The sequence below is a fragment of the Hypanus sabinus genome, chromosome 2 (assembly GCF_030144855.1).
Source record: "Hypanus sabinus isolate sHypSab1 chromosome 2, sHypSab1.hap1, whole genome shotgun sequence".
NCBI classification, from domain to species: domain Eukaryota; kingdom Metazoa; phylum Chordata; class Chondrichthyes; order Myliobatiformes; family Dasyatidae; genus Hypanus; species Hypanus sabinus.
Genome location: NC_082707.1, coordinates 118811634 through 118836912, shown reverse-complemented (window position 1 = coordinate 118836912; position 25279 = coordinate 118811634). Strand labels below are relative to the sequence as shown.

Genomic DNA, 25279 nt, shown 5'->3' with positions numbered 1-25279 from the left:
AGTTATTCCAGATGAAGCAGCAATTCACTTGTACTTCTTCCAATCTTGTCAAGCCAACCATATGATCTTAAGTCACTCCGTGCTTTGAAAACTCTTCATCCAGGTCTGAGGAAACTTGATTATCCCAAAAAATTGACTAGTTTCCCTTTCCACAGATGTTGCTTGACTAGCATTTCTGCTTTTCTTTCAAAATTCTATCAGGTCCTTGGGACTTTCCTGTTTTCAGGCCTATGAACTTACAAGGGGTGATTGATAAGTTTGTGGCCTAAGGTAGAAGGAGGTGAGTTATTAACTTCAAACTTTCTGCATAATCACTCAGAGCTGAGCTGCACGTGCATGTAACGAGAGCTGTATAACTCATCTCCTTCTACCTTAGGCCACTGTTACGAATGTGCTGCAACTCTGAGGGGCCGAAGGGTACAAAGTCACTCCCTTCTTTTTGAGAATCGCAAGATCGCTATTAATTCGGGTCTGGGACCCAGGAAATGAGAGAGAGACGTCTAGAGTACACAGGGTTTGGAATGTGTCCTGGCCTCAGCGAAACAAAACCACTGATAACGGCTATTGTCTCTTGGAGATGGAATTGTGTATTGAGTACTGTACTATTCATTGAAGTCCCTCAGGGGACGACCAGAGTGAACTGGTTGAGGGATTGCATCATCCTAACGTGATTGACATCTGAGACCCCGTGAGTAAGGATAAAAGAGGGTCTGGGGAACAACCCCTTCAGATGCACCAGGAGAAATGCTAGAAATCCCGTGACAGCATTTAATAGCGACAGCCGGTGGGGGCTCGTGTGCATCCTTCCCTTGCCTGGGATTGGCAGCCTCACCACGGAAGAACGGTTTAGCTAAAGGGGAGGCCACAAGTGAACGGCCACGACAACGAGACTCCGACGGATCGAAATCATAAAAGGAAAGCCGGCAAGTTTTTCTCCCAAGAACTCTCTCTCTCCAACCATTGCAAACCCAACGGTCCCCAAAGGCTGCAGCCTGCATGAACTGAGTGAACTTTATATTTCCATCAGACAATACATTATCGTCTAGACAACGATAGAGCTTATTTCTTATTGATTATTATTATACCCGCACTTTTAGATTTAGTATTGACAACGTATATTATCTGTATATTTGCATTGATATTATTTTTGTGTATTTTTACTAATAAATACTGTTAAAAATAGTACCATCAGACTTCAATGGACCTCTCTATCTTTGCTGGTAAGTGATCCAGTTACGGGGTTCATAACACCACCAACTTGTCTTTCCACTAATCCCAGTCTGCCGTTCATGCTGTTAGTTTCCTTTGTTTGGGTTGAAAGCCTGAGCACATGATTCTTTTCCTTGATCCCAATAATATTTTGCCAAAGCTTTGGCTTTGGGTAGGCTATTATTTAACCATAAACGACCACACCTTGATTGCAATGGATAGGTCACAAACTAGTGGAGTTAACACTAATTGCCCAAATTTTTGATAAATTGCTGCATATTTTTTGTACAACATGTTAAGCCAATAAATTATCAGCAATTCTCAAACCACTGGAGGAATTTAATTAATCAGCAGCATCTGTGAGGGGATATGGACATTTGATGTTTTGGGTCAAGTCCTTTCATTTGAACTGAAAGAAATAGGGAGTTGTCAGTAGAAAGAGGAGGAGGAAGGGGTGGGGCAAGAGCTGGCAGGTGATAGGTGGATCCAGGTAACTGGCGGTGATAGAAGGGGAGACTGAGAATAGGGCTAGAAGCTGGGAGTTGATTGGTGGAGTTGACAAAGGGCTGAATATGATGGAATTTGATAGGAGAGGAAGGTGAAGCATGGGATAAAAAGAGGAGTGTGGGAGGGTAGAGGGAAACCAGTGTGATGAGTTGAAGCATAAGGGGCAGATGGAGAGAGCGCAATGGAAGGAGACATGGTGACATGGGCCAAGTGTTGCAGGTGTTGTTTTGTTGCATCTGTGGTCTCTTGTTGTTTCTAAACTACAGGCATTGCCAGGGTAGATTCCAAATATCTCCTCAATTTGTGCTCTCTGCCATAGAGTCATAGAGAGATACGGCTTGGAAACAGGAGCCTGGGCCCACTGAGTCTACACTGAATATCAGCTACCATTTACACTAATCCCCACATTCACGTCAATGCACTTAGCTTCCACCACACGCTGAAACACTGAAGCCAATCCACAGTGGCCAGTTAACCCAGCAACCTGCATATCTTTGGGATGTAGGAGGAAAGCAGAGCCCACAGAGGAAATACATGTGGTGACAGGGAGAACGTGTTAACTCGCCACAGAAGTACTGGAGGCCAGGATTGAACCCAGGTCACTGGATTTGTATGGTGGCAGCTCTATTATCTGCAACACTGTGCATCGTTGACTTCAACACCACTGGGTTAGTAGCATCCAGGCCTCACAACCCAGCCACTCATCTGTGAATGCTGTTGGAAAATGCAGATGCATTGGGGTTGACTATAATGTTCTCTTCTAAGGATACCTTTGACATAGAGAATAAACAGTGTTTGTGATGCACAGCAGGACTTACAGTCTGGGAAAAGTGAGAATTTTATACAAGGCGTTAATCGTAACCTCAGAATGACTTATTGGCACTTTGCAGACATTGAATTACTTTTGAAATACAGTGGATTCCAATTAATTGGGACAAGTATATCTTGCACCACTTGTGCAGCTGCCCCAATTATCTGAAGTTTCGTAGTAATAGTTTAAAAGGTTTAAAAAAGTGAAACTGAGAAAGAAATTATTTTGTTAAATGATCTACAGATCAAATTTGAACAGCAGCCAATCAGGGATTGGGAGCGAGGAGAGAAAAGGTGATTCTCACAATCAGCAGGTGTGCATTAAAAAGCATTGCTTCACTGGAACTTCGGTGTTTGCACAGCAGTCAGTCAGAGATTGTGAGCAAGAAAAGAGGTGACTCACACAGGTCTTATGGTCTTGTGAATGTGCATTAAAAAGGAGTGTTTCACAAGAGATTTGGCAGTTTGAACATAAACCAATCAGAATCAGGTATAATATCACCAGATGTTGTGAAATTCATTAGCTTGGTGGCAGCAGTACAATTCAATGCATGATAATATAGGGAAAAATAAATAAGTATCTCAATTACAGTAAGTATATCTATGCATATTAAATTTAAAAATGTACAGAAACAGAAATAATACAAGTGAGGTTGTGTTCATGGGTTCAATGTCCATTTAGAAATCAGATAGCAGAGGGGAAGAAACTGTTCCTGAATCACTGAGCATGTGCCTTCAGGTACTTCTTACCTGACGGTAACAATGAGCAGAGGGCATGTCCAGAGGGATGGGGGTCCTTACTTTTGGGCACCACCTTTCTGAGGTACCACTGCTTGAAGATGTCTTGAATACTAAGGACCCAAGAAGGAGCTGACTAATTTTACAACTTTCTGTAGCTTCTTTCAATCCTATACAGTAGCTCCCATACCAGACAGTGATGCAGGCTGTCAGAATGCTCTGCACGATACATCTGTAGAAATTTGATTGTCTTAGGTGACACACCAAAGCTCCTCAAACTTCTAATGAAACACAGCCACTGTCTTGCTTTCTTTATAGCTGCATCAGTAGGTTGGTCCCAGGATAGATCCTCAGAGATATTGAAACCCAGGAACTTGAAGTTGCTCACTCTCCCCACCTCTGATCCCTCTATAAGGACTGGTGTGTGTTCCCTCGTCTCACCCTTTCTGAAGTCCATAATCAGCTCTTTAGTCTTACTGACATTGAGTACGGCTGTGCCACCACTCAACTAGCTGGTATATTTCGCTCCTATATGCCCTCTCACCTCCATCTGCGATTCTGCCAACAATGGTTGTATCATCAGCAAATTTAGAAATGGCACTTGAGCTGTGCCTACCTACACATTCATGGGTATAGAGGGAGTAGAGCAGTGGGGTCAGCTCACAAATGAAGTTAGGGCTTACGCAGTGAATGGTAGGGCACTGAGGAGTGCAGTGGAACAAAGATATCTGGGAATACAGGTCCTTAAATAATTGAAAGTGGCGTCACAGGTAAATACAGTCAAAAAGAAAGCTTTTGTCACATTGGCCTTCATAGATCAAAATATTGAGTACAGGAGAAGGGATGTTATATTGAAGTCGTGTAAGACATTGGTGAGGCCTAATTTGTATTGTGTGCAGCTTTGGTCACCTACCTACAGGAGAATTGTAAATAAGATTGAAAGTGTACAGAGAAAATTTACAAGGATGTTGCCAGGACTGGAGGACCTGAATTATAAGGGAACGATTGAATAGGTTAGAAGTTGATTCCCTAGAATGTGGAACATTGAGGAGAGATTTGATAGAGGTATAAAAATTACAATGTATACATGATGTTCAAGATTTGATAGGGGTATAGATAGGGTAAATGCAAACAGGCTTTTTTTCACTGAGGGTGGGTGAGACTACAACTGGAGGTCATGGGTTAAGGATGAAAGGTGAAATGGGGAAACTTCACTCAGAGAGAGGTGTGACCGTGTCACGACCTGCCAGTACAAGTGATGGATGCAATATTGATTTCAATGTTTAAGAGAAGTTTGGATAGGTACATGGATGGGAGAGGTATGGAGGGCAATGGTCTGTGTGCAGATTGATGGAACTAGGCAGCTTAAATGGTTCAGCACAGACTAGGTGGGCCGAAGAGCCTGATTCTGTGCTGTAGCTTTCGATGACTCTATGGTTCTATGATTACCAATACTAGTACAGTACTATAAAACTGTGCATTAGTTCCTAATAGTTATCGACAAAGATATTCATTCGGTGTACACTGATGTGTTCTTTTGATTGATTAGAAATGAACAAAATCAGCATAGATACCTAGTGCAGATAGTGGACTAGCTTAAAAACTGTGCTTTCAACAATTGCATCCTCTAAATCCTCATCTTAATTGTAACATTCAAGATGATTGTTGATACCTTCAGATTCTTATTGAAATAGTGAAATCATTATATTTTCACTCCTGGCCGTTTCTGGCATCTCCAAGCCTGAATGCTTGAAACCGCAGTGAGCAAATTTGAATTGTCTAGCTATTTAATACTTGCCAACTATCAGTGACTAAAGTTATTTTTTGAACACAAACATGCAAGTGACACTATTTAAAAACTGTTTGCTCCATGTAGAAGGATTCTTCATTGCTATTTCTGCAACAGTTCTGTTTGACCAGTCAGGGTTGTTAGCCCTGAGCTGAAACTCTGTTCATTTAATGTAGCAGAAATAGAAACAGACATAATAAGTGAAGTTCGATCTGTCAGAAGTCGAGAGCGGTTCATCAAAAAGCCAAGGTCAGGTTCAGTGCCAGGACCTAATGGAGTGCCGTATAAGGAGTTCAAGAAGTGTGAAGAACTAAGGAAGTACTTGTGGAGATTGTCAAAGGTGGTGTGGAGACAAGGTGTTGTTCCTTTGTCATGGAGTGAGGCTGAAAGAAGTATACATCCCAAAGGAAGAGATTTCTATTACTTTGAATCAGTTCCGACCAATTTCACTCCTGAATGTAGAGGGGAAAATTATGTTTGGCATTCTAGCAGAAAGAATATCTTCATTTGTGATAGAGAATGGATTGGTAAATACATCTGTGCAGAAGGCAGGAATACCAGGCTTCCCGGGATGCCTTGAACATACTGGTAAAATATAGCATACCATCCAGGAGTCGAAAAAGTTGAGAAGAAATCTGGCTGCAGTTTGGCTTGATCTTGTAAATGCATATGGTTCTGTTCCCCATGTCTTGATTGAGTTTGCAATGGAATTCCTGTGGATTCCTGCTAAGGTGAGGAACTTGGTTAAGCAGTACTAAGATTTCCAGATGAGGTTTTCCACTCAGCAGTTTACAACTAGGTGGCAGAGCTTGGAGATTAGTATCCCAATGGGATGTGCGATTTCACCCATCCTGTTTGTGTTAGCCATGGAGGTCATTGTGAGGGCTGCAGAATCAGTGGGCCCAGTTGTCACCAGATGGTGGAGAGGAGTTGCCACCAATACGTGCGTTCATGGACAATCTCACCCTTTTGGGTCCTAGCATGGAGGCAATGGAAAGTATACTATCTAGACTCGAGGAGCAAATGGATTGGGGAAGAATGAAGTTCAAGACCAAGAAGTCAAGGAGCCTTGTTCTTAAGAGAAGAAAGCTGGTTGACTTTCATTTCACCCTTTGTGGAGAGGAGATTCCATCCATTCAGGACCAACCAGTTAAGAGCCTCAGGCAATGGTACACAGAGGAGCTGAGGGTCACCAAGAGGGTTCAAGAGACAGGAGAACAGATCAGCAGAGGTCCGATGTCTGTCAACAATGTGGCTTGTCTGGCAAGTTGAAGTTGTGGTGCTTGCAGTACAGACTGATGCCAAGGATAATGTGGCCACTAACTGCCTATGAAGTGGCAATGTCCCATGTTGAGGCAATGGAACAGAAGATCAACAAGTATGTGAAGAAGTGGCTTGGAGTACCGAGCAGCCTCACTAATATTGCAATCCACAGTAGCCAGACAAAGCTTACCATCCCAGTGCAATCCCTTGTTGAAGAGGTCCAAGGTAGCCAAGGTAGGATCATTCTTGATGCTTCGAGACTCAAAAGACCATCATCAAGAACATCCAGCTGGATGTGAGATCAGGCAGGAAGTTGTCAGTCCGGGCAGCAGTCAATGAGGCAGAGTCTAGATTGAAGCACAAGTTGACGGTTGGGGCTACCCAGCTAGGCCGCCAAGTTGTGGTCATCTTCTACAGGTAAGGAGCGTCGTGAATTTGTAATGCATGAAATAAGAGAGGTTATGAGTTGCTAGTTTTTTTTTATGCAAACACCTACTGCAAGATAAAATGCACAGTGAATGACTGGTCTCTCCTTAAAGTTGCTTTTTATGTTACAAAGATGGGCAGAGCAATGGCTGATGGAATTTAATTCCATTAAGTGTAAACTGGTGCATTCTGGAAAGACATGCATTGTGTATGTCCTGCACTGTAGTAGGGCATACACAATGAATGATAAGGCCCTGGGAAGGTGAGGAACAGGGCGTATAGCCCAAAAATCTTTCATGGTGGCAGCACATACAGATTATTAGGTAGTGAAGGTGGTAGAAAAATACTTGCCTTTCAATAGCCAGGCCTACAATACAAGAGCATGGAGGTAATAATATACCTTTCTTTGGCCACAGTTGGAGTTGTGGCTTCAATTCTGGATGTCTTTGTTTAGGAACACATGAATACACTGGAGAAGGCAGAACAAATTCACCATAATGTTGCCTGGGATGAAGCATTTCAGTAACAAGAGCCACTGGATAGGCTAGATGTTTCCTTGATGTAGATGAGGCAGAGAGCGACCGGACTGCGGTAAACAATATTTTGCAGTGAACAAATGGGAAAGATGATTCAAGACTTTTCCCCATAGCAGCAATGTCTAAAACAAGAAGGGAAAGATTAAGACAAGGGTCAGGAGATTTACAGGGCACCTGGGAATTATTTTTCTCCCATCCTTTTTACAGTCAGCACACTATGCTGCATAATGTTTTTCAGTAGTATTCCAAGGCTTCTTTGACAGCACTCCACAAATTTAACACCATTGTCTCTTACTAAATCCAAAAGGAAGCAAGTATATGGAAAAACCACAATAGAAATTTTTATCTATTCTAACACTGAAGGAATCCAGGCACTCCCCAATTAATAGCATTGAGACAAGCATATTAAATGACACAGATCAACATGTTGTCTCACACCCCCCCCCCCACCTCTGTGAAATTAGAAGTATACATTTCATCACTGTCTTGCCAGTAATCCCCACTTCCTAAAACTGAACTTAATACAAATCCAGTTTGAGAGGGAAGTTTGGCATGGTTAGGGTGTCTTTTACCCTAGATTTACAAAATCAGCAGAAATTATTTCCATCAAGATTTAGTCAATGTTTACCAGCAATAACGGTGTAACACACAAGGGTCGATTCCATCTACATCACTTGTCTTGTCTTCAGGTTAAATTATATCCAGGTTGGCAGTTTTGAAAGTGTGGGTAAGGAAATGTTTTAAAAAGTCATTAAAATACATCAGGCAAAGGTCAGTAATGTGAAGCCTAAGGGTTGCAGATAACACACAAAAGAGAAGCTCAGGGTACTTGAATAGAGCACAGAAGAGGTTCAGGAAGTAGGGAATCTACAAACTGGAAAATTATACATCCTGCTTCTGTCCTGGTTTGTCTAAAACCACATAATGATGTATAACAGTGAGATTTGTATGAATAACCATATATAACCATATAACAATCACAGCATAGAAACAGGCCTTCTCGGCCCTCCTGGTCTGTGCCTAACTCTTAATCTAACTCTTAATCTCACCTAGTCCCACCTACCTGCACTCAGCCCATAACCCTCCACTCCTTTCCTGTCCATATACCTATCCAATTTTACCTTAAATGACACAACTGAACTGGCCTCTACTACTTCTACAGGAAGCTCATTCCACACAGCTATCTCTCTCTGAGTAAAGAAATACCCCCTCGTGTTTCCCTTAAACTTCTGCCCCCTAACTCTCAAATCATGTCCTCAAACTCCCAATCATTTATCGTCATGATACTGGCTTGCTGGCATCCACAAGTAGATGTAGAGTATCCTAGTTATTATTGTGGGTTGGATGGATGAACAATATGGTTAAAGTGCTCCCACAAGAAGTTTGAAAGACACAAATCTGAATAATACATCGGGTTTTATCATGGTAATTTATCAGAGTTAACTTAGAGCCAAGGGTAACAAAATATCAGTAGAGTGTGGCTGATAAAATGTCTGAAATATCAAATATTTGACTCCAGAGACAATTGGTGTCTTCATTTAAGTAAGAACAGATATTTTAAATTGCAAACACACTGGTTTTTAAAACCACTGCTGAATTTAAATGATTAGAAAGTGATTCCTAAGATAGGGAATGATCTGAGGCCACGTGCTGGAAATTAACATGGATGGATACCCACCGGCCAGTCTAGATGTAATGAGCTGAATGGCATGACCTTATGCAATATGAATCAAAAGGGCTATTTACAAAACATGATCACATGGAAATAATTTTTACATAACCAGACTTTCATGCATTACTGCCAGTGATTACCGTGTGTTTTGTGCTTACTTTCTGCTCTGTGCTTTGAAGGTATTATTGGAAAATATCAAAAAAGGCCTGCAGTTACCCCTATGGGTAAATGAAAAGAAAAAGAGGAAGCATTTATGTTTATCAATAACACAGGAAGTCAAGTTGTTGGAAAAACTTGGGAGCAGTTTAAGTGTGAAGCATCTGACAGAGGAGTATGGTGTAGGAATGACTGCCATCTAGGACCCAAGGGACAGAAGGACAAAGTGTTAAAGTTCTCTGCTGAAAGTAATGAACAGAAGTTAATAAAAAATAGAAAAACACTACATAAAGTGAAAAATGAAGATCTGGATTGTGTATTGAAAGAGTGGATTAGTCAGCGTCGGAGTGAACATATGGTGATCATGAAACAAGCAACGATCTATCACAATGAACTGAAAATTGAAGGTAATTGTGAATATTCAGCAGGCTGGTTGCAGAAATTTAAGAAAAGGCACAGCTTTAAATTTTTTAAATTTTGTGGTGATCACGAAGCAGCAGAGAAACTCACTGATGACTTTGTCAAGATCTTTGCTGTAGAAAATCTAATGCCAGGGGTAAGCCTGATGTTCCTCATCACAATGATGACGTACTCAAATTTCTCACATTGATATGGTTGTAGTGTTCGCTGCTACATTTGTTCCTTTTTGTAAGTGAAGATCTTCACATTTTTTGGCAATTGCAAAACATTACTTTTGCATGAAATCTAAATTTCATCTCCACCGAAAATCTCATTTTGAGTGTAACATGACCAGTGTCATTACTGCATTAAAAATAAAACATTGACTTTTTCACCTGTGATTAAATTCCATCTTGTTTTTATACCTTACATAAAACCTAAAATAGAAAAGTAAAATTAAAATACAGTGCACTTCTAATCAAAACACGGCTTTGTAAGTGGAGGTTGAAAGCCTGCTATTGCTTGTTGTTCAACAGATGACTCAGGTATTCTCTCCCGATGCTGCTGTGCTGGTTTTGTTACCCTGCACACATTATAGTTTCATGATATTAATGGTATGGAATCATTTTTACTGTTACATGTGTGATGGATAAGTAAAGGCAAAAACTGCTTACTGGTAGCACATAAATTCAGAGTCGGGAATGAAAGTGATGCCAAATGGCCACTGACTGTCCACCTGGGCAGCCAAGGTAGTGATAGCTTACGTTTCTGATGGTTCAATGTATACATTATAATTTCATGCACAAAATTATTCAAAATATTTTGTATAAAAATGCCTTCATGGTATATGGATAAACTGTATATGTAATGTGATTCTTTCATAGGAAGGAGGTGCAGAAGCCTGAAGGCACACCCTCAGTGATTCAGGAACAGCTTCTTCCCATCGGATTTCTAAATGGACATTGAACCCATGAACACCACTTCATTACTTTTTCATTTTTTATTTTATTTTGCACTACTTATCTTAATTTAACTATTTAATATACACATATATATACTTAACGTGATTCTGTTTCTCCCCCATATTTATCATGTATTGCATTGTACTGCTGCTGCAAAGTTAACAACATTCACAATATATGCCAATGATATTAAAACTGATTCTGATTTTCTGATTCTAGGATTACACGGATTTTGTGTTTAGACTTGGGTCCCATCCCCAAGGTATCTCATTATGTAGATGCAAATATTTCGAAGTCTGAAATCTGAATTTGTGCTCAGTAGTTCCAGCTATAACACTACATCAGCTAGAATTCACCTCCCATAGCTTAAGATGTTAAACTTAAATCATGAGACAAAAACTTAAATCATAAGATGTTATTGTCTGCATTTGAGAAAAAAAGCATTAAAACATATATATTTAACACACTGAGCCAAATAAATTCATTATTAAACTCTATAACACAAGAGATCATAAACAGAGATCCAGTAAATGACTAAAGGAAGCAATCTTTCTTTTGAAAGACCTGCCCATTATCTACTGATTTGGTGGTTCCTACTGTGAGCAGTGGTTCAGTGGTACCACTCTTGCTTCTAAATCAAGGTCAAAAGTTAGCCCAACTCCAGAGATCAGGAGGATGACAGAAATTAAAACTGGTGCAGTACTGAAGGAGTACTGAATGAGGTGCCTTCATTTGGATGGGACGTTAAACTGAAGCCTCCGACTGAGTGAAGAAGACACCACGTGTAAATAATACTTAACTGTTAACTGATATCATTTAAAGCACAGGTTGTGGTTTATGGGAGCTTGCTGTGTACACAGGAACAGCAGAATTTCTCACATTACAATCTACAGTAGATTCTGGTTAATTGGGCTATCAGTTAATCAGGTCAGCTACTTATTCAGGACAAGTCATAAAGAAGAAAAACAAAGCAAGAAAATAGCTGGGATTTCCTTCATTTATTTGGGACACCATGTTGCTTAATTGAGACAGGAGACTATTGCTGAACATTTTCTAACTAGTGTCAGTCACGTGCATGTGGCCATTACTCTACTAGTACTGGTCGTATTCTAATTGTTCTGTATTTCTTTTAACTACATAATTTTTTACACAGTTCTATACGTTTTTAACTATTTCCATGAAACTTTGGCTAATTGGTACAGCTGTTATTGGAACAAAATATACTGGTCCTGAGTGTGTCCCAGTCAAAGGTATCCTTAGAAGAGAACATTATAGTCAACCCCAATGCATCTGCATTTTCCAACAGCATTCACAGATGAGTGGCTGGGTTGTGAGGCCTGGATGCTACTAACCCAGTGGTGTTGAAATCAACGATGCACAGTCATGCAGATAATAGAGCTGCCACCATACAAATCCAGTGACCTGGGTTCAATCCTGGCCTCCAGTACTTCTGTGGCGAGTTAACACGTTCTCCCTGTCACCACATGTATTTCCTCTGTGGGCTCTGCTTTCCTCCTACATCCCAAAGATATGCAGGTTGCTGGGTTAACTGGCCACTGTGGATTGGCTTCAGTGTTTCAGCGTGTGGTGGAAGCTAAGTGCATTGACGTGAATGTGGGGATTAGTGTAAATGGTAGCTGATATTCAGTGTAGACTCAGTGGGCCCAGGCTCCTGTTTCCAAGCCGTATCTCTCTATGACTCTATGGCAGAGAGCACAAATTGAGGAGATATTTGGAATCTACCCTGGCAATGCCTGTAGTTTAGAAACAACAAGAGACCACAGATGCAACAAAACAACACCTGCAACACTTGGCCCATGTCACCATGTCTCCTTCCATTGCGCTCTCTCCATCTGCCCCTTATGCTTCAACTCATCACACTGGTTTCCCTCTACCCTCCCACACTCCTCTTTTTATCCCATGCTTCACCTTCCTCTCCTATCAAATTCCATCATATTCAGCCCTTTGTCAACTCCACCAATCAACTCCCAGCTTCTAGCCCTATTCTCAGTCTCCCCTTCTATCACCGCCAGTTACCTGGATCCACCTATCACCTGCCAGCTCTTGCCCCACCCCTTCCTCCTCCTCTTTCTACTGACAACTCCCTATTTCTTTCAGTTCAAATGAAAGGACTTGACCCAAAACATCAAATGTCCATATCCCCTCACAGATGCTGCTGATTAATTAAATTCCTCCAGTGGTTTGAGAATTGCTGATAATTTATTGGCTTAACATGTTGTACAAAAAATATGCAGCAATTTATCAAAAATTTGGGCAATTAGTGTTAACTCCACTAGTTTGTGACCTATCCATTGCAATCAAGGTGTGGTCGTTTATGGTTAAATAATGGCCTACCCAAAGCCAAAGCTTTGGCAAAATATTATTGGGATCAAGGAAAAGAATCATGTGCTCAGGCTTTCAACCCAAACAAAGGAAACCAAAGGCATGAATGGCAGACTGAGAAAAGTGGAAAGACAAGGACCATCTTTTCCAGAAATATGATTTTGTTTGCAACAAAAATACATCTGTTTATAAAAACACAAGTGGTCCAGGAGACCAAAGAGGTAGCAGGTGCTGAAATCCAGAGGAAAAGATAAAACTGCTAGAAGTAATCAATGGGTGAAGAAGCATTTGTAAAGGCAAAAGGAAGGTCAACGTTTTGGGTTAAGGCCCTGCATCAGGGCTGAAAATGTAGGAGGGAGAATGACCATTAAACAGAAGTGAAAGGAAGCTATGATACAGAGGCTGGGAAGCGATAGGTGGCCATTACATATAAGTGGGAAGATGTTGTCCATCCATTGGAGTATCAAATCTAATGAAAATACTTATAAAGTTTTCAGGCAGAATTGCAAGTCCAGAGATTGGAATTATTTTAGAATTACTTTAGGGAATGACTAAGACATTCTATCTATCTATCAACTGCAAAAAGTCAGGATGTGTGGTGATATCCAAAAATAAGGAGAATCCTATCTGCAGGCTGAAAATAAATGGGGAAGACATAAAACAAGCACAGAACGTTTGCTGCTCAGGAAGCTGGGTGACATCAGATGGCAGGTGCAACACGTACATCAAAAGAAGAATAGGGACAGCAAAAGACTATGAGAATAAAGAATATACTGACCAACACTAAACTAGGCATGACAACCCACCTCAGAGTACTGAAATGTTACGTTTATCCAGTTATGTTATATGGTTCAGAATGTTGGACAATATCTAGTAACATGAGGAAACGAATTGAAGCAGCAGAGATGTGGTTTTTGAGGAGGATGCAAAGAATATCATGGATGAAGTGAATATCTAACGAGGATGTCATGAACAGAGGAAGCACAAAAAGAGAAATAATGTATGAGATCATGAAAAGGTAACGTAACTTCATTGGACATATGATTAGGAAAGAGAAGTTAGAATGCATAGTAATTACGGGAAAGATTGAAGAGAAGAAAGCAAGAGGAAGGCAAAGATAAATAATGATGGAGACAGCAGCCAGAGAACTGGAAATGAATACCAATGAATTGATCCACTGGACCCGAAACAGGAGTGTGTGGGCCATGGCAGTCAAAGCTCAAACTGGGCATGGCACCTGATGATGATGATGATGATGAAGACATTGATTAGGGAAGAAAAAAATGTTTATGAGACTAAACAGTCAACATAAGCTTCTGTAAGTTGTGTGTAAGTGCAAGTACAAGTGTGCAATTTTATATTCTTTATAGATGAGGATAGAAATAAATTACAACTGGAATAAAGAAATAACAGATGAATTCGACAAACAATTTGTATTATATTCATAGAAGACACAAAAACTTCAAGAGTCCAGAGCACGTGAAGTGAAAGAAATTAGTATCATTAAAGAAAAACTATGAGATACATAAGTTCATAGGCCTGAAAACAGGAAAGTCCCAAGAACCTGGTAGAATTTTTAAAGAAAATCAAAAATGCTGGAAGATCTCAGCCAGTTAAACAGCATCTGTGGAAAGAGAAACCAGTCAATGTTTTGGGACAAACAAGGTTCTTCAAACCTGGGCAAAGAGTTTTCAAAGATTAGCTGGGTGACAAGTGAATTGCAAGACTTATGATCATATGGTTGGCTGGACTAGATTGGAAATAGTACAAGTGAATTGCTGCTTCTCTTGGAATAGCTGTTGAGTCCTTGGCTGGTGGGGAAGGAAAGAGGACATTTGGAACATCTCCTCCAAATGCATTTGGAAAATGCCATGGGATGGAAAGAGGCGGGTAGTAACAGAGGACAGACCAGAGAGCCAAAGAGTGACTGCAAAAATGCAGAAAGTCAAGGAGAGGGGAAGCTGGAAAATATAGCAAAGCTAATGGCCCATGGGGTGTAAGTTGAACACCAGAGAACCTCTGTCCTAGTGGAGAGGGGATGAAAATAGATATGCAGGAAATAGAAAAAATGTGGGTTAGAGCTCCATCTACTATGGTAGAGAGGAAGCAATGTTTCAATAAGAAGAAAGACATTCAGAGCCACCTGGGGAAGGCTGGATGCTCCTTAAATTTCATGAGAGTAACTCCCTCCATCACCTCTTCAGGTAGCACAATTCAGTCATTCAGACCCTATCCCTCTGTATGAAATAGTTCCCCTCAGAGCTCCTCTAAACCTCACACCTCTCATCTTAAATCTATATTGTACCTGCAGATCACAGAGCTGTCAAGAATGGGATTAGTTTCACACACTATTTGTATCCTGAAACTTTCCTTCACTCAAGGGATTTTGGTGATGGAACCTGCTTTTATAATTGTATTTCCAGTTGAGTTCTGTTCAATTTAGAGATGCAGCAGTACCTCCTCCACCTCACTTAAATAAACAATATGTTGAGAAAAGCGTAGTCTCTGTTCAGAAACATCAATCTGCTTGAGGACTAGACAACTAAATGGGGATCTGGGAGGCAATGTTTGCTGCCAAAGTAGAAGGTTGATGATCTCACATTCACTGTCAGGCATGGGAGTTGGTCTATTAAAGCAGCTCTCTGAGCAGTCCCAAGCTCTACACGTGGTGGACAATTTAACACTCCCAACAGCTCTGAAACTCAAAGCAATTCGAAGCATTGCTCTAGGGGTTCCCTACAGCCAAAACACTAGAGAAAAATCCAATATAAACAGGGAATTTTGGGAAAGATTCAGCATGTCAGGCAGCATCTGTGGGCAGAGAAACAGGGCTAAAGTTTCATGTACAAGATCCTTTGATAAAATGGGAAAGAGAGAAAACAAGTTAGTTTTCAGCAGGGTAGAAAGCGAGGGAGAGATGGGTAGGAAACAGGGTGTGAGGCCACATGAGGTAATATGGTAGTTAGAAGCAAACTATGCTCCTTTCTGCTAATGGCAGGGCTGTGGGGCATGTCCAGCAGTCCGCAGCATAATAATGGTGATAAATAAACTGAGTTTGAGAGAACATTTCTGCTCCTCTCCTCTGCTGATCTACTCCATTCTTTTTCTCAGTGACTCAGTTTAATGCCTTTCCTCTAACAGTGCCTCAGCCCTGTACTGGATCTTCAGCTGAGTCTGTGGTCAGGTTTTTTTGGAGCAGTTTTTGAACTCCTGCCCATCTGACCCAGAGGCAAGATTGGTAGAAAATGAGCCACAATTTACATCAGACAAAGCTAAAGAATTGTTAGGTAAATATTGCAGTAAAGATGTTAAACAATGTTAGAATGAGCCAAGAGACAATTCAGCCAATTCCTTGTGACCATCAACTGATTTTACATACTATTTTGAAGGAATGGAATGGAAGGAATGGAAACCACACACCTAAGCATTCCTCCTACAACCTTAGGCCACTACAAGGTGTTTTTTAGTTTTTATTTATTTAGAAATACAGCACAGAACAGGCCCTTCTAGCCCAACAAGCTGCACTAACCCTAACCTAATCACAGGACAATTTACAATGACTAATTAGCACATTAACTGGTACATGTTTGGAATGTGGGAGGAAACCAGAGCACCCAGAAGAAATCCACACATCAACAGGGTGAACAAACAAACTCCTTAGAGACGTGCTGGAATTGAACCCCGCACTCCGGTGCCCAGAACTGTAACAGCATTATGTTAACCACATTTTATTGTGCAGTCACTATTGTAACATAGAATCTGTGACTCTCAACAAAGGGCTGACAAATGGGAATGAATTAGATGAAGTGTTTCGTGAATGCTGGTAAGGAGTAAATGGTGACCTGACTTCCCTTCCCTAACTTCAAAGTACACCTCCAGAAAGGAAGGACAGAGCTCCTACAGTACTGAAACAGAATTTTGGCCTTCAATATACTCAAAATTTCAAAGTTAATTTATTATCAAAGTACAAATATGTCACTATATACAACCCTGAGATCTGTTTTCTTGCAGGCACACACAGTAAATCCAAGAAGCACAATAGAACCAAAGATCACACCCAACAAGACAAATAACCAACATGTAAAAGACAACAAAATGTGCAAATGCAAAAGAGAAAAAAAAGAAAAAATAATAATAAATGAATAAGCAATAAGTATTGAAAACATGAGATGAAGAATCCTTGAAAGTGAGTCTATAGGTTGCGGGAACAGTTCAGTGACTGGGCAAGTGAAGTTGTGTGAAATTATCCCTTTTGGTTCAAGAGCTAGATGATTGAGGGGCAATAACTATTCCTGAACCTGGTGGTGTAGGTCCTGATACTTCTGCACATTCTTCTGATGGCACAGTGAGAAGAGAGCACAGTCTGGATGGCGGGAGTCCTTGATGATGGATGTTGCTTCACTACAACAGCTCTCCAAGATTTCTCAGTCGTGAGGAGGGCCTTATCCCCTGTTTTTTGTAGGATTTTCAGTTTAAGAGCATAGGTGTCATAGGGTCATACTAAGCCATGATGCAACCACTCCATATGCTCTCCACTTCACATCTATAGATTTTGTCAAAATTTTAGAGGTCATGCCAAATCTTGGCAAACTTCTAAGGGAGTAGAGGCACTGACGTATTTTCTTCGTAATTGTAGTTACGTGCTGGGCCCAGGACAGGTCTTCCAAAATTATAATACCAAGAAATTTGAAGTTGCTGACCCTCTCCACCTCTGATTCCCCTGAAGAGTACTGGCTCATGGGCTTCCATTTTCCTCCTCCTGAAGTAAATAATCAACTCCTTGGTCTTGCTGACATTGAGTAAGAAGTTGTTGTGGCACCACTCAGCTAGCTTTTCAATTTCTCTCCTCTATTCTAATTTATTACCACCTTTGATTCATCCAACGACAGTGGTGTTGTCAGCAAACTTAAATATGACATTGGTGCTGTGCTTAGCCACATAGTCATAAGTATAAAGTGAGAAGAGCAGGGGGCTAAGTACACAGACTGCCTGATTTATGCACCTTTGCTGTCCAGATGTTTCAAGATTGAGTGAAGAGCCAATAAAATGGTATCTGCCATGGACCTGCTGTGCTGGTAGACAAATTGGAGCAGATCTTAGACATTTCTCAGGCAGGAGTTGATATGTTTCATCACCAAGCTCTCAAAGCACTTCATCACATTGGATGTAAATGCTCCCAGACAATAATTACTGAGGCAGGTTACCATGTTCTTCTTAGACACCTGTAGAATTGAAGTGGGTGGGTACCTCAGAGTATGGAAACAGGACACTAAAGATGTCAGTGAGCACTCCAGCCAGTTGATCAGCACAGGCTTTTAGCACTCAGCCAGGTACTCCGTCTGGGCCAGATGCGTTCCGTGTGTTCATCCTACTGAAGGCTGCTTTCACATTGGCTACGGAGTCTGAAATTACAGGGTCATTGGGGGATGTGGGAGTTTGTAATGGTTCCTCCATGCTTTGACAGTCAAGGTGAGACAGAATACATTGAGCTCAACTGGAAGCGAAGCCTTGTTGTCACCTATGTCACCTTGGTTTCACTTTGTAAGAGATGATAGCATTCAAGCTCTACCACAGTTGTCAAGCATCTTCAGTTATTCAAGTCTGGTCCAGAATTGCCACAACATAGTGAGATGGTTTTCTGGAGATTGTATCTGAACCTCAGCAGATTGTGGATCACATGGTTCATCCAGGTTTCTGGTTAGGGAAGACTCTGAATGATTTTGTGGGTACACGATCATCTAGCATTGTTTTCATAAAGTCCATGACAACTGTGGTGTATTCATTCAGATCCTCTGATGAGACCCTGAATGCGGCCCAGACCACTGACTGAAAATAAGTCCGTAGCCGCTCCTCTGCCTTCCATGACCATCACTTTGTTGTCCTTATCTCTGGAGCCTTGTTCTTTAGCCTCTGCTGGTATATAGGTCAGAGAAAGACAGCTAAGTGATCAGATTTCCTGAAGAGAAGTCAAGGCATGGAATGCTAGGCATTCCTCATTGTAGTATAGCAGTGGCCAAGTGTGTTGGGACCTCTGGTGCTACAGGTTATATACTGATGGTAAATGGCCAGGGATTTCTTCAAACAAGCCTGGTTGAAGTCCCTGGCTATGACTTGAAATGTGTCAGGGTGGACTGTTTCTTGTTTGGTGATAGCAGCATTCAATATCTCGAATGCCTGATCAATGTTGGCTTTTGGTGATAGGCAAACTGTGGTCAGAAACACACTCTCTTGGTAAGTAGAATGGTCGGTACTTGATCATTACATGTTCCAGGTCAGGAGAACAAGTATGTGACAAAACCACTACATCTGAGTGACTCAATGAGTATATCATGTAAGACAGATCCCCACTTTTTCCTCTCTCCAAATTAGCAGTTTGGTCCATCGCATGTACTGAGAAGCCTCCTGGTCCTACTGACCTAACCGGTGTGTCCAGATTGAGCCTGTCTCCGTGAAACAGAGAATACATGAATTCCTCATTTCCCTCCAGTACAGTAATCTTGCTCTTAGAACCTCAATCTTTTTCTCCATCGCCTGTACTTTTGCAAAAAAGATAGTGGATAGAGGACCTTGCATCGATTGGTGTTTTAGTCTGGCTTGGAGTCTGTTGCTCCTCCCAGCCGCTTAAAGGTGCCATACCTGTATGCTTGAGAGTTAAGCCCGCGGAGAGAAATTGCTAGTTCACTGAGACAGTACAAAAGTATGTTGCCTAGAGGTAAATTACGTGCTGCAGATTGAAGTGAGAGTAATTCAAGAGAGGTCTATTTAGAAGTTGTGTAAGCAGCTTGCAATAGGTCATCTTGGTTCACCAGCGCCATCTTGTTCAGTTGGATATAGGGCTCAAATCCATAGACTGCAGACTCATAGTGCATGGTGTCATGGAACCATACAGCAGGGTGAAAGGCCCTTGGCCCAACTTGTCCACGTCAACATAGATGCCCATCTAAACTAGTCAATTTGACTGCTTTTGGCCCATATCCCTCTATCCATGTGTCTGCCCAAATGCTTAATGACATCTATGCTTTAACAGGGTAACCAAAACTATGTTTCATGTCTGACCTATCATTTTTTACAAATAACTTGAATGAGAATATTGTACAGTTAGAGCTTGCAGGGGGAAAATAATCACAGAAAGACACTGCACAGAAACTGTCCTTTTGGCCCATCAACTGTGCCTACTCATTTACATTAATCCAATATTATTCCCATTTTTCATCCTCCCTACATTATTACCAGATTCTACCACTCACCTACAATGCAGGGGCAATTTACTGTAGTTAATTTACTATCAACATGTATGTCTGTGGATGAGGGAGGAAACCTTTGTGGTCGCAAGGAGAACATGGAAATTCCATTCAGCACCGAAGGTCAGGATAGAATTCAAGTCTGTGGTGTTGTGAGGCAGCAGGTCTAGGAGCTGTGCACTATGCTGCCCAGTAGGCTAGGCCTCCTCCTCCCGTTTTATGCCAGTCATTCTAAAACTGAGAACATGCAGTATGTTTGTGTTATTCTGACATGCACAGTCTTTGTGACAGAGGAGAGAATGGTCAGTCAGAAACCTGCAGCACACATACCTGATTAATGTGCTGCTGCTGTGTGTTACAAAGGAAGTGGATAAACAGTAACTTGGGCTGATTGAGAAGCAACTAGCTTTTACAGCTTTTTGCAAACTATTATCAACAGCTTCTCTTTACACTTACTCATTGGAGCTCTGCACACTATCCCTGTGGTCAAGATCTTTAACCTCGTGTGGCAACCCACATATTGAGATGGAGGCTTTGTTTCCTCTGCCGCTGCTCTGGCTTGCAGCCCCTGAGAATCTCACCTGCCTGCTGTGGTAGTCCAGATACTGCATAATGAGCCTGGTGTTGACACTGTGGCTCCACGTGTTTCCCAAGGCTGCAGTCGCATAGCCTGTTTCTCCATCAGGGCTAACCCCGCAACCTGCAAGCAAGAGCAAAGCACAGAAAGTAATTTAGCAGAAAATGACAAAGCAAACTTCATTTATTGCTGATGCTTTGTGGTGGTGAACCTAATCGACAGTGAGGCTGCAATACCTATATCAAGAACTCCTCAGCAAACCTGTAGAACAGGGTAGAACAAAGCAAGAGAAAGAATTTGCCTTTCCTAACTCTGTTAAGTACTGTATATCTGAAGCATTTTCACGGTTGCATTGTAGTAAATGCAGCAGCCAATTTATGCACAGCAAGCTACCACAAACAGTAACCAGGATTTTTCAGTGCTAAATTCTGGTCAGGAGGCCTGAGGTAGACAGCCATGCTATTCACTGAATAGTGCCATAGGATCTTTCAAGTTCAGCCTAAGGAGAGAGACGGGTTTCAAATGAGCCTCACATAGAAAAGATAGCATCAGCAAAAGTGCAACAATCTCTCAGTTGTGTACTGGAGGATTATTAAAAAAAATGCCAATTCCAGTCTCTGGAAAGAAAGTTCAAGTTTGCAGTAAATTTATTATCAAAGTACAAATATATTACCTATACTACCTTGAGGTTTATTTTCTTGCAGGAACTTCTAGGGAAAAAACGTAATAGAATTTTACAAACAACTATATATAAACAGGGACTGCCAAACAACAATGGCAAAAGAAGACAAAATAATACTGGGAAAAAGTCCTTGAAAGTGAGTCTGTGAGCTGCAGACACTACTGAGTAGTGGTGAATTAAGTTATCCGTGCTGGTTCAAGGAGGGTAATAACTTCCGGCAAGGTGGCGGCTTCTACAGGGTCAACCAAAGGAGTTATTGTCTTTTTAAAATTAATTTATTATGATTGCATTAAGAATTTATAGTACTGCAGGTCTACCCCATCGGTGAGTTGCTTGTTGGTTTAGAAACTGAAAGAGTTGGTTGGTGCAGACCGTGATACAGAGGCATCGGTGCATGAAAGAGGTGTGCCGTCAAACAGCAAGTCATTGTCTTCATCATTTTTCTTGCTATTGCAAGAAATGTTGGACATACATGGTGTGGAATGCTGCAAGTCCAATTCACTGGTTTATTGGCAAATGGCAGGGGACCTGTGAGGTCTTGGTCATAGCAAGGACTAGGCCTCAAACCACAGTGTCACCTGTTTGCACTGCAGTGTGGCGCAGGCTCTATGCTGGAGACGGTGCTGCCCTCTGACCCCATCCCGGTGTTCACTTGGCAGAACACAAGCTGTTACCATTGATCGCATTTGATATAACATTGCTCATACTCTGCCCTCCAGTAACTTCATGTACCCTAGAGGTTGTTTTTCATTCTGAGCTCTGTAAATGACATACATGATGAAATTTAGTAATTAAGCACAATACCTATTCAACAGTGGGATATAGTATTCACTGATTATACACTGTTTACAAATCTGCTATCAGGTCCATACAGGAAATATTCTCCATCACCATTCAAAAATGCACAGAGTGTAAGGTAAATTGATAAACTCACTTGGTAAGGATGCACACACGAGTAAATGAAGGTCCTTCTTACTGGAACACCACACACCCCTCCCTCTACCTGTTCAAGCAGCTCACCCACCTCCGACCAGTTCTAGCACTGACACCAATCACCATGAAGTGCTTTGAACGGCAGATAATGTCACTTATCAAAAATCCATTCCTGCCACATTGGACACTCACCAAAATGCTTAGACAGCCTACAGAGTGGAGGAGGAAGAGCATGAGGCCACAACGCCAACTATCACTACTTTATTATTTCCTGTCAGTCACCTAATACACACCCTAGTATTCACTTTATGGGCATACAATCCATCTATGTGTAGTATATAAGCTAGCTTACATATCTATTTTTTTATTATTGTGTTCTTTATGGCTTTTTGCGCTGCATTGGATCCGGAAGAACAATTATTTTGTTCCCCTTTACACTTGTGTACAGTAAAATGACATTAAACAGTCTTGAATCTTCCCTCACCCCTGTTTATTAGAGCACATTAAAACCCTGTCTGCTCTAGCACCTGATGCCTCTCTTTCTGCTTGTGTAGCCCATCACTCCTGTCTGCTCTGGCACTGTACCAATTCCTCCTATCTGTTCTAGCACCACACAGTTGTACTGCCTGTTCTAGCACATCCTGCCTCCCCCCTGATTATTCTAGCACAACAATCCTGTCAACTCTGGCTCCTCTGCAACCCTCCCTCTGCCTGCAATTGCATCACATACCAGTCTCCATGCATGTACTTTTTTAAATTCATTCAGGGATGCGGGCTTCACAGAATGAACCAGCATTCCATTGCCCTTGAGGTGGTGCTGAGTTTCCTTCATGAATTGCTGCTGTCCTTGAGGTCTGCATACACCCACAATGTTGTGAGGGAGAGTTCCAGGATTTTGACCCAGTGAGAATTTCCAAATCAGTGACATATTTCCAAATCAATTGTAAGTGGCTTGCGAGGGCAACTTCCAGGAGGAGGTGTCTCATACTTTTGCTATCCTTCTCCTTCATGCTGGTAGATGTAATGTGCTTGGAAGTTGTTGGTGAGTTGTGGTATGTCCAAGAGCTGGTGCAAATTGCTGCCTCTCTGCATTGCTGGTGGAATGGTGCAATGGATCAATGGGTGTGAATGGGGTGCCAAGTGCGCAGGCTGCTGTGTCCTGCATGCTGTCAAGATTCCTGAGTGTTAAAGCGGCACTCATCCAGACAAGCGAGAGTATTCCATCACACTCCTGCCTTAAATCTTGTAGATGGTGAATGTGCTTTGGGGAGTTAGGACGTGAGTTTCCTAGCCTCTGAACTGCTCTTTTAGCCACATTGTGTATAAGACAACTCCAGTTCAGTTTCCAATCAATGGTAATCCCAAGAATTCAAGATTCAGGTTTATTTATCACACGTAGATTGGAACAAACAAATGTATATTTGTGTTAACAACCAGAGACATGATGTGCTGGGGGCAATTCGCAAGTCTCTTCATCATGCACCACAATAACATGCCCACGATGCTTTGTAGAGCAACACAGAATACAACAAAAGATAACAAGCAACAAAGCAAGCTCCATTCCTCCCTTCCACAGTCTCACATGCAGTTCTCTTCGGTTTGCAGACTCAGACTCAGTTACGCATACATTCAGCCTTTGGGCACCTCAGTGGACTCACAGAGATTCACTGACCCGGGGGTCTGGTCAACGGGCCTTGACCTTTGGACTTCCAATTCTTCTCCTCGACCTTTATCTTCAGCATCGACACCAGTACCCACCCATCACCGGGCACCATGCCTTGAACTGTGGATTTGCCAATGGCAGGACCCAAACACTAGGCCTTGAACTCAAATCTCACTGATTTGCGAACCCAGGGAGTCATTGGACCCCTTTCCTCCTGCCTGCATGGGCATCCAACTCCAGAACCTGCCAACAACTGACTGACCCTGGGGAGCCACCAGCCTTCGTCCACACAGGGCTATCGGCCCAACATCCAGGCCTCACCCATGAGTGTCCCAAGTATATATCACTGACCTTGAGCACTGAGTGGAGACTTAGACCTCCAGCCTGTCTCCCCTACAGCCCTCTCCATAAAACCCTAATTTGACCCCTACCTCCATTCTTTGACCTCAGAACCATCTCCATAGACCCCAAAAAATACTAAAAACACTTAACGAAGATCGCAGCTCGGTGCCATCTTGATACAGATAGTGGGCAATTCAGTGGTAGTAATGCCATCAAAAGTCAGGGAGTGATAGCTGGATTTTCTGTTGTTGGATATTGTCAATGCCTGACATTTGTGTGGCAAGTAACATTCACGCCAACCATCAGCCCAGGCCGAGAAATTCTCCGTCTTACTGCATTCAGTAAACTGCTTCAAAATCTGAGGAGTCACAAATGGTGCTGAACATCTGCGAATCGTCAGCAAACATGCCTGCTTTTGACCTTACCACTGAAGGAGTCATTGAAGAAGCAGCTGTAGATGGTTGACCGAGAAGACTAATCATCAAAGATGCCTGTGGTTGAGATGATTGACTGCCAGCCATCTTTCTTTGTAATGGATAACAATTCCAATCAGCAAAGGACTTGCCTCTAATTCCGAAAGACTTCAGTTTAGCCAAACCTCCTGAATACCATTAATATCAAGGGCAATTAATTATATAGTAAACTGTTGTCTTTCATGCTCTTCACTTTATGCCCACCCTTTTGCCTGTTCTTGCTTTGTACATGGTCTCTCCTGCAGTATGTATAGGGATTTACATATACGTTCGTCCTCTTGCATATACTTATACAGTACACACATTCCCCCATCTGTATTGGCACCCGACCTGTTAGTTTACCTACAGTCATCCTGCCTATAGTCACTGCTTTTACTCAACCTGTTGCCATTAATTGCATTGTCCATGGAACCACAATGTGAAAACTTATCAAGCTCAAATTTAAGTTTAATTGCCATTCTACCATACATGAATACCCATGAATACAGTTAAACAAAACAGCATTCCTCTGAAGCCAAGGTGCAAAACACAGTACCAACAGTCACACACAGCCCAGGC

At 41.8% G+C, this 25279-nt stretch overlaps 1 protein-coding gene across 6 annotated transcripts in view; it reads right to left on the bottom strand.

Annotated features, from left to right (window-relative positions):
• Positions 1 to 25279, bottom strand: part of rad51b (RAD51 paralog B) — a 562125-nt gene that overhangs the window by 148966 nt on the left and 387880 nt on the right. For all 6 annotated transcript variants that reach the window (XM_059953396.1, XM_059953406.1, XM_059953376.1 and 3 more), the window contains exon 9: positions 20633 to 20751. In XM_059953396.1, the coding sequence (XP_059809379.1) occupies positions 20633 to 20751 (119 nt within the window). The remainder of the gene's footprint in view (positions 1 to 20632; positions 20752 to 25279) is intronic.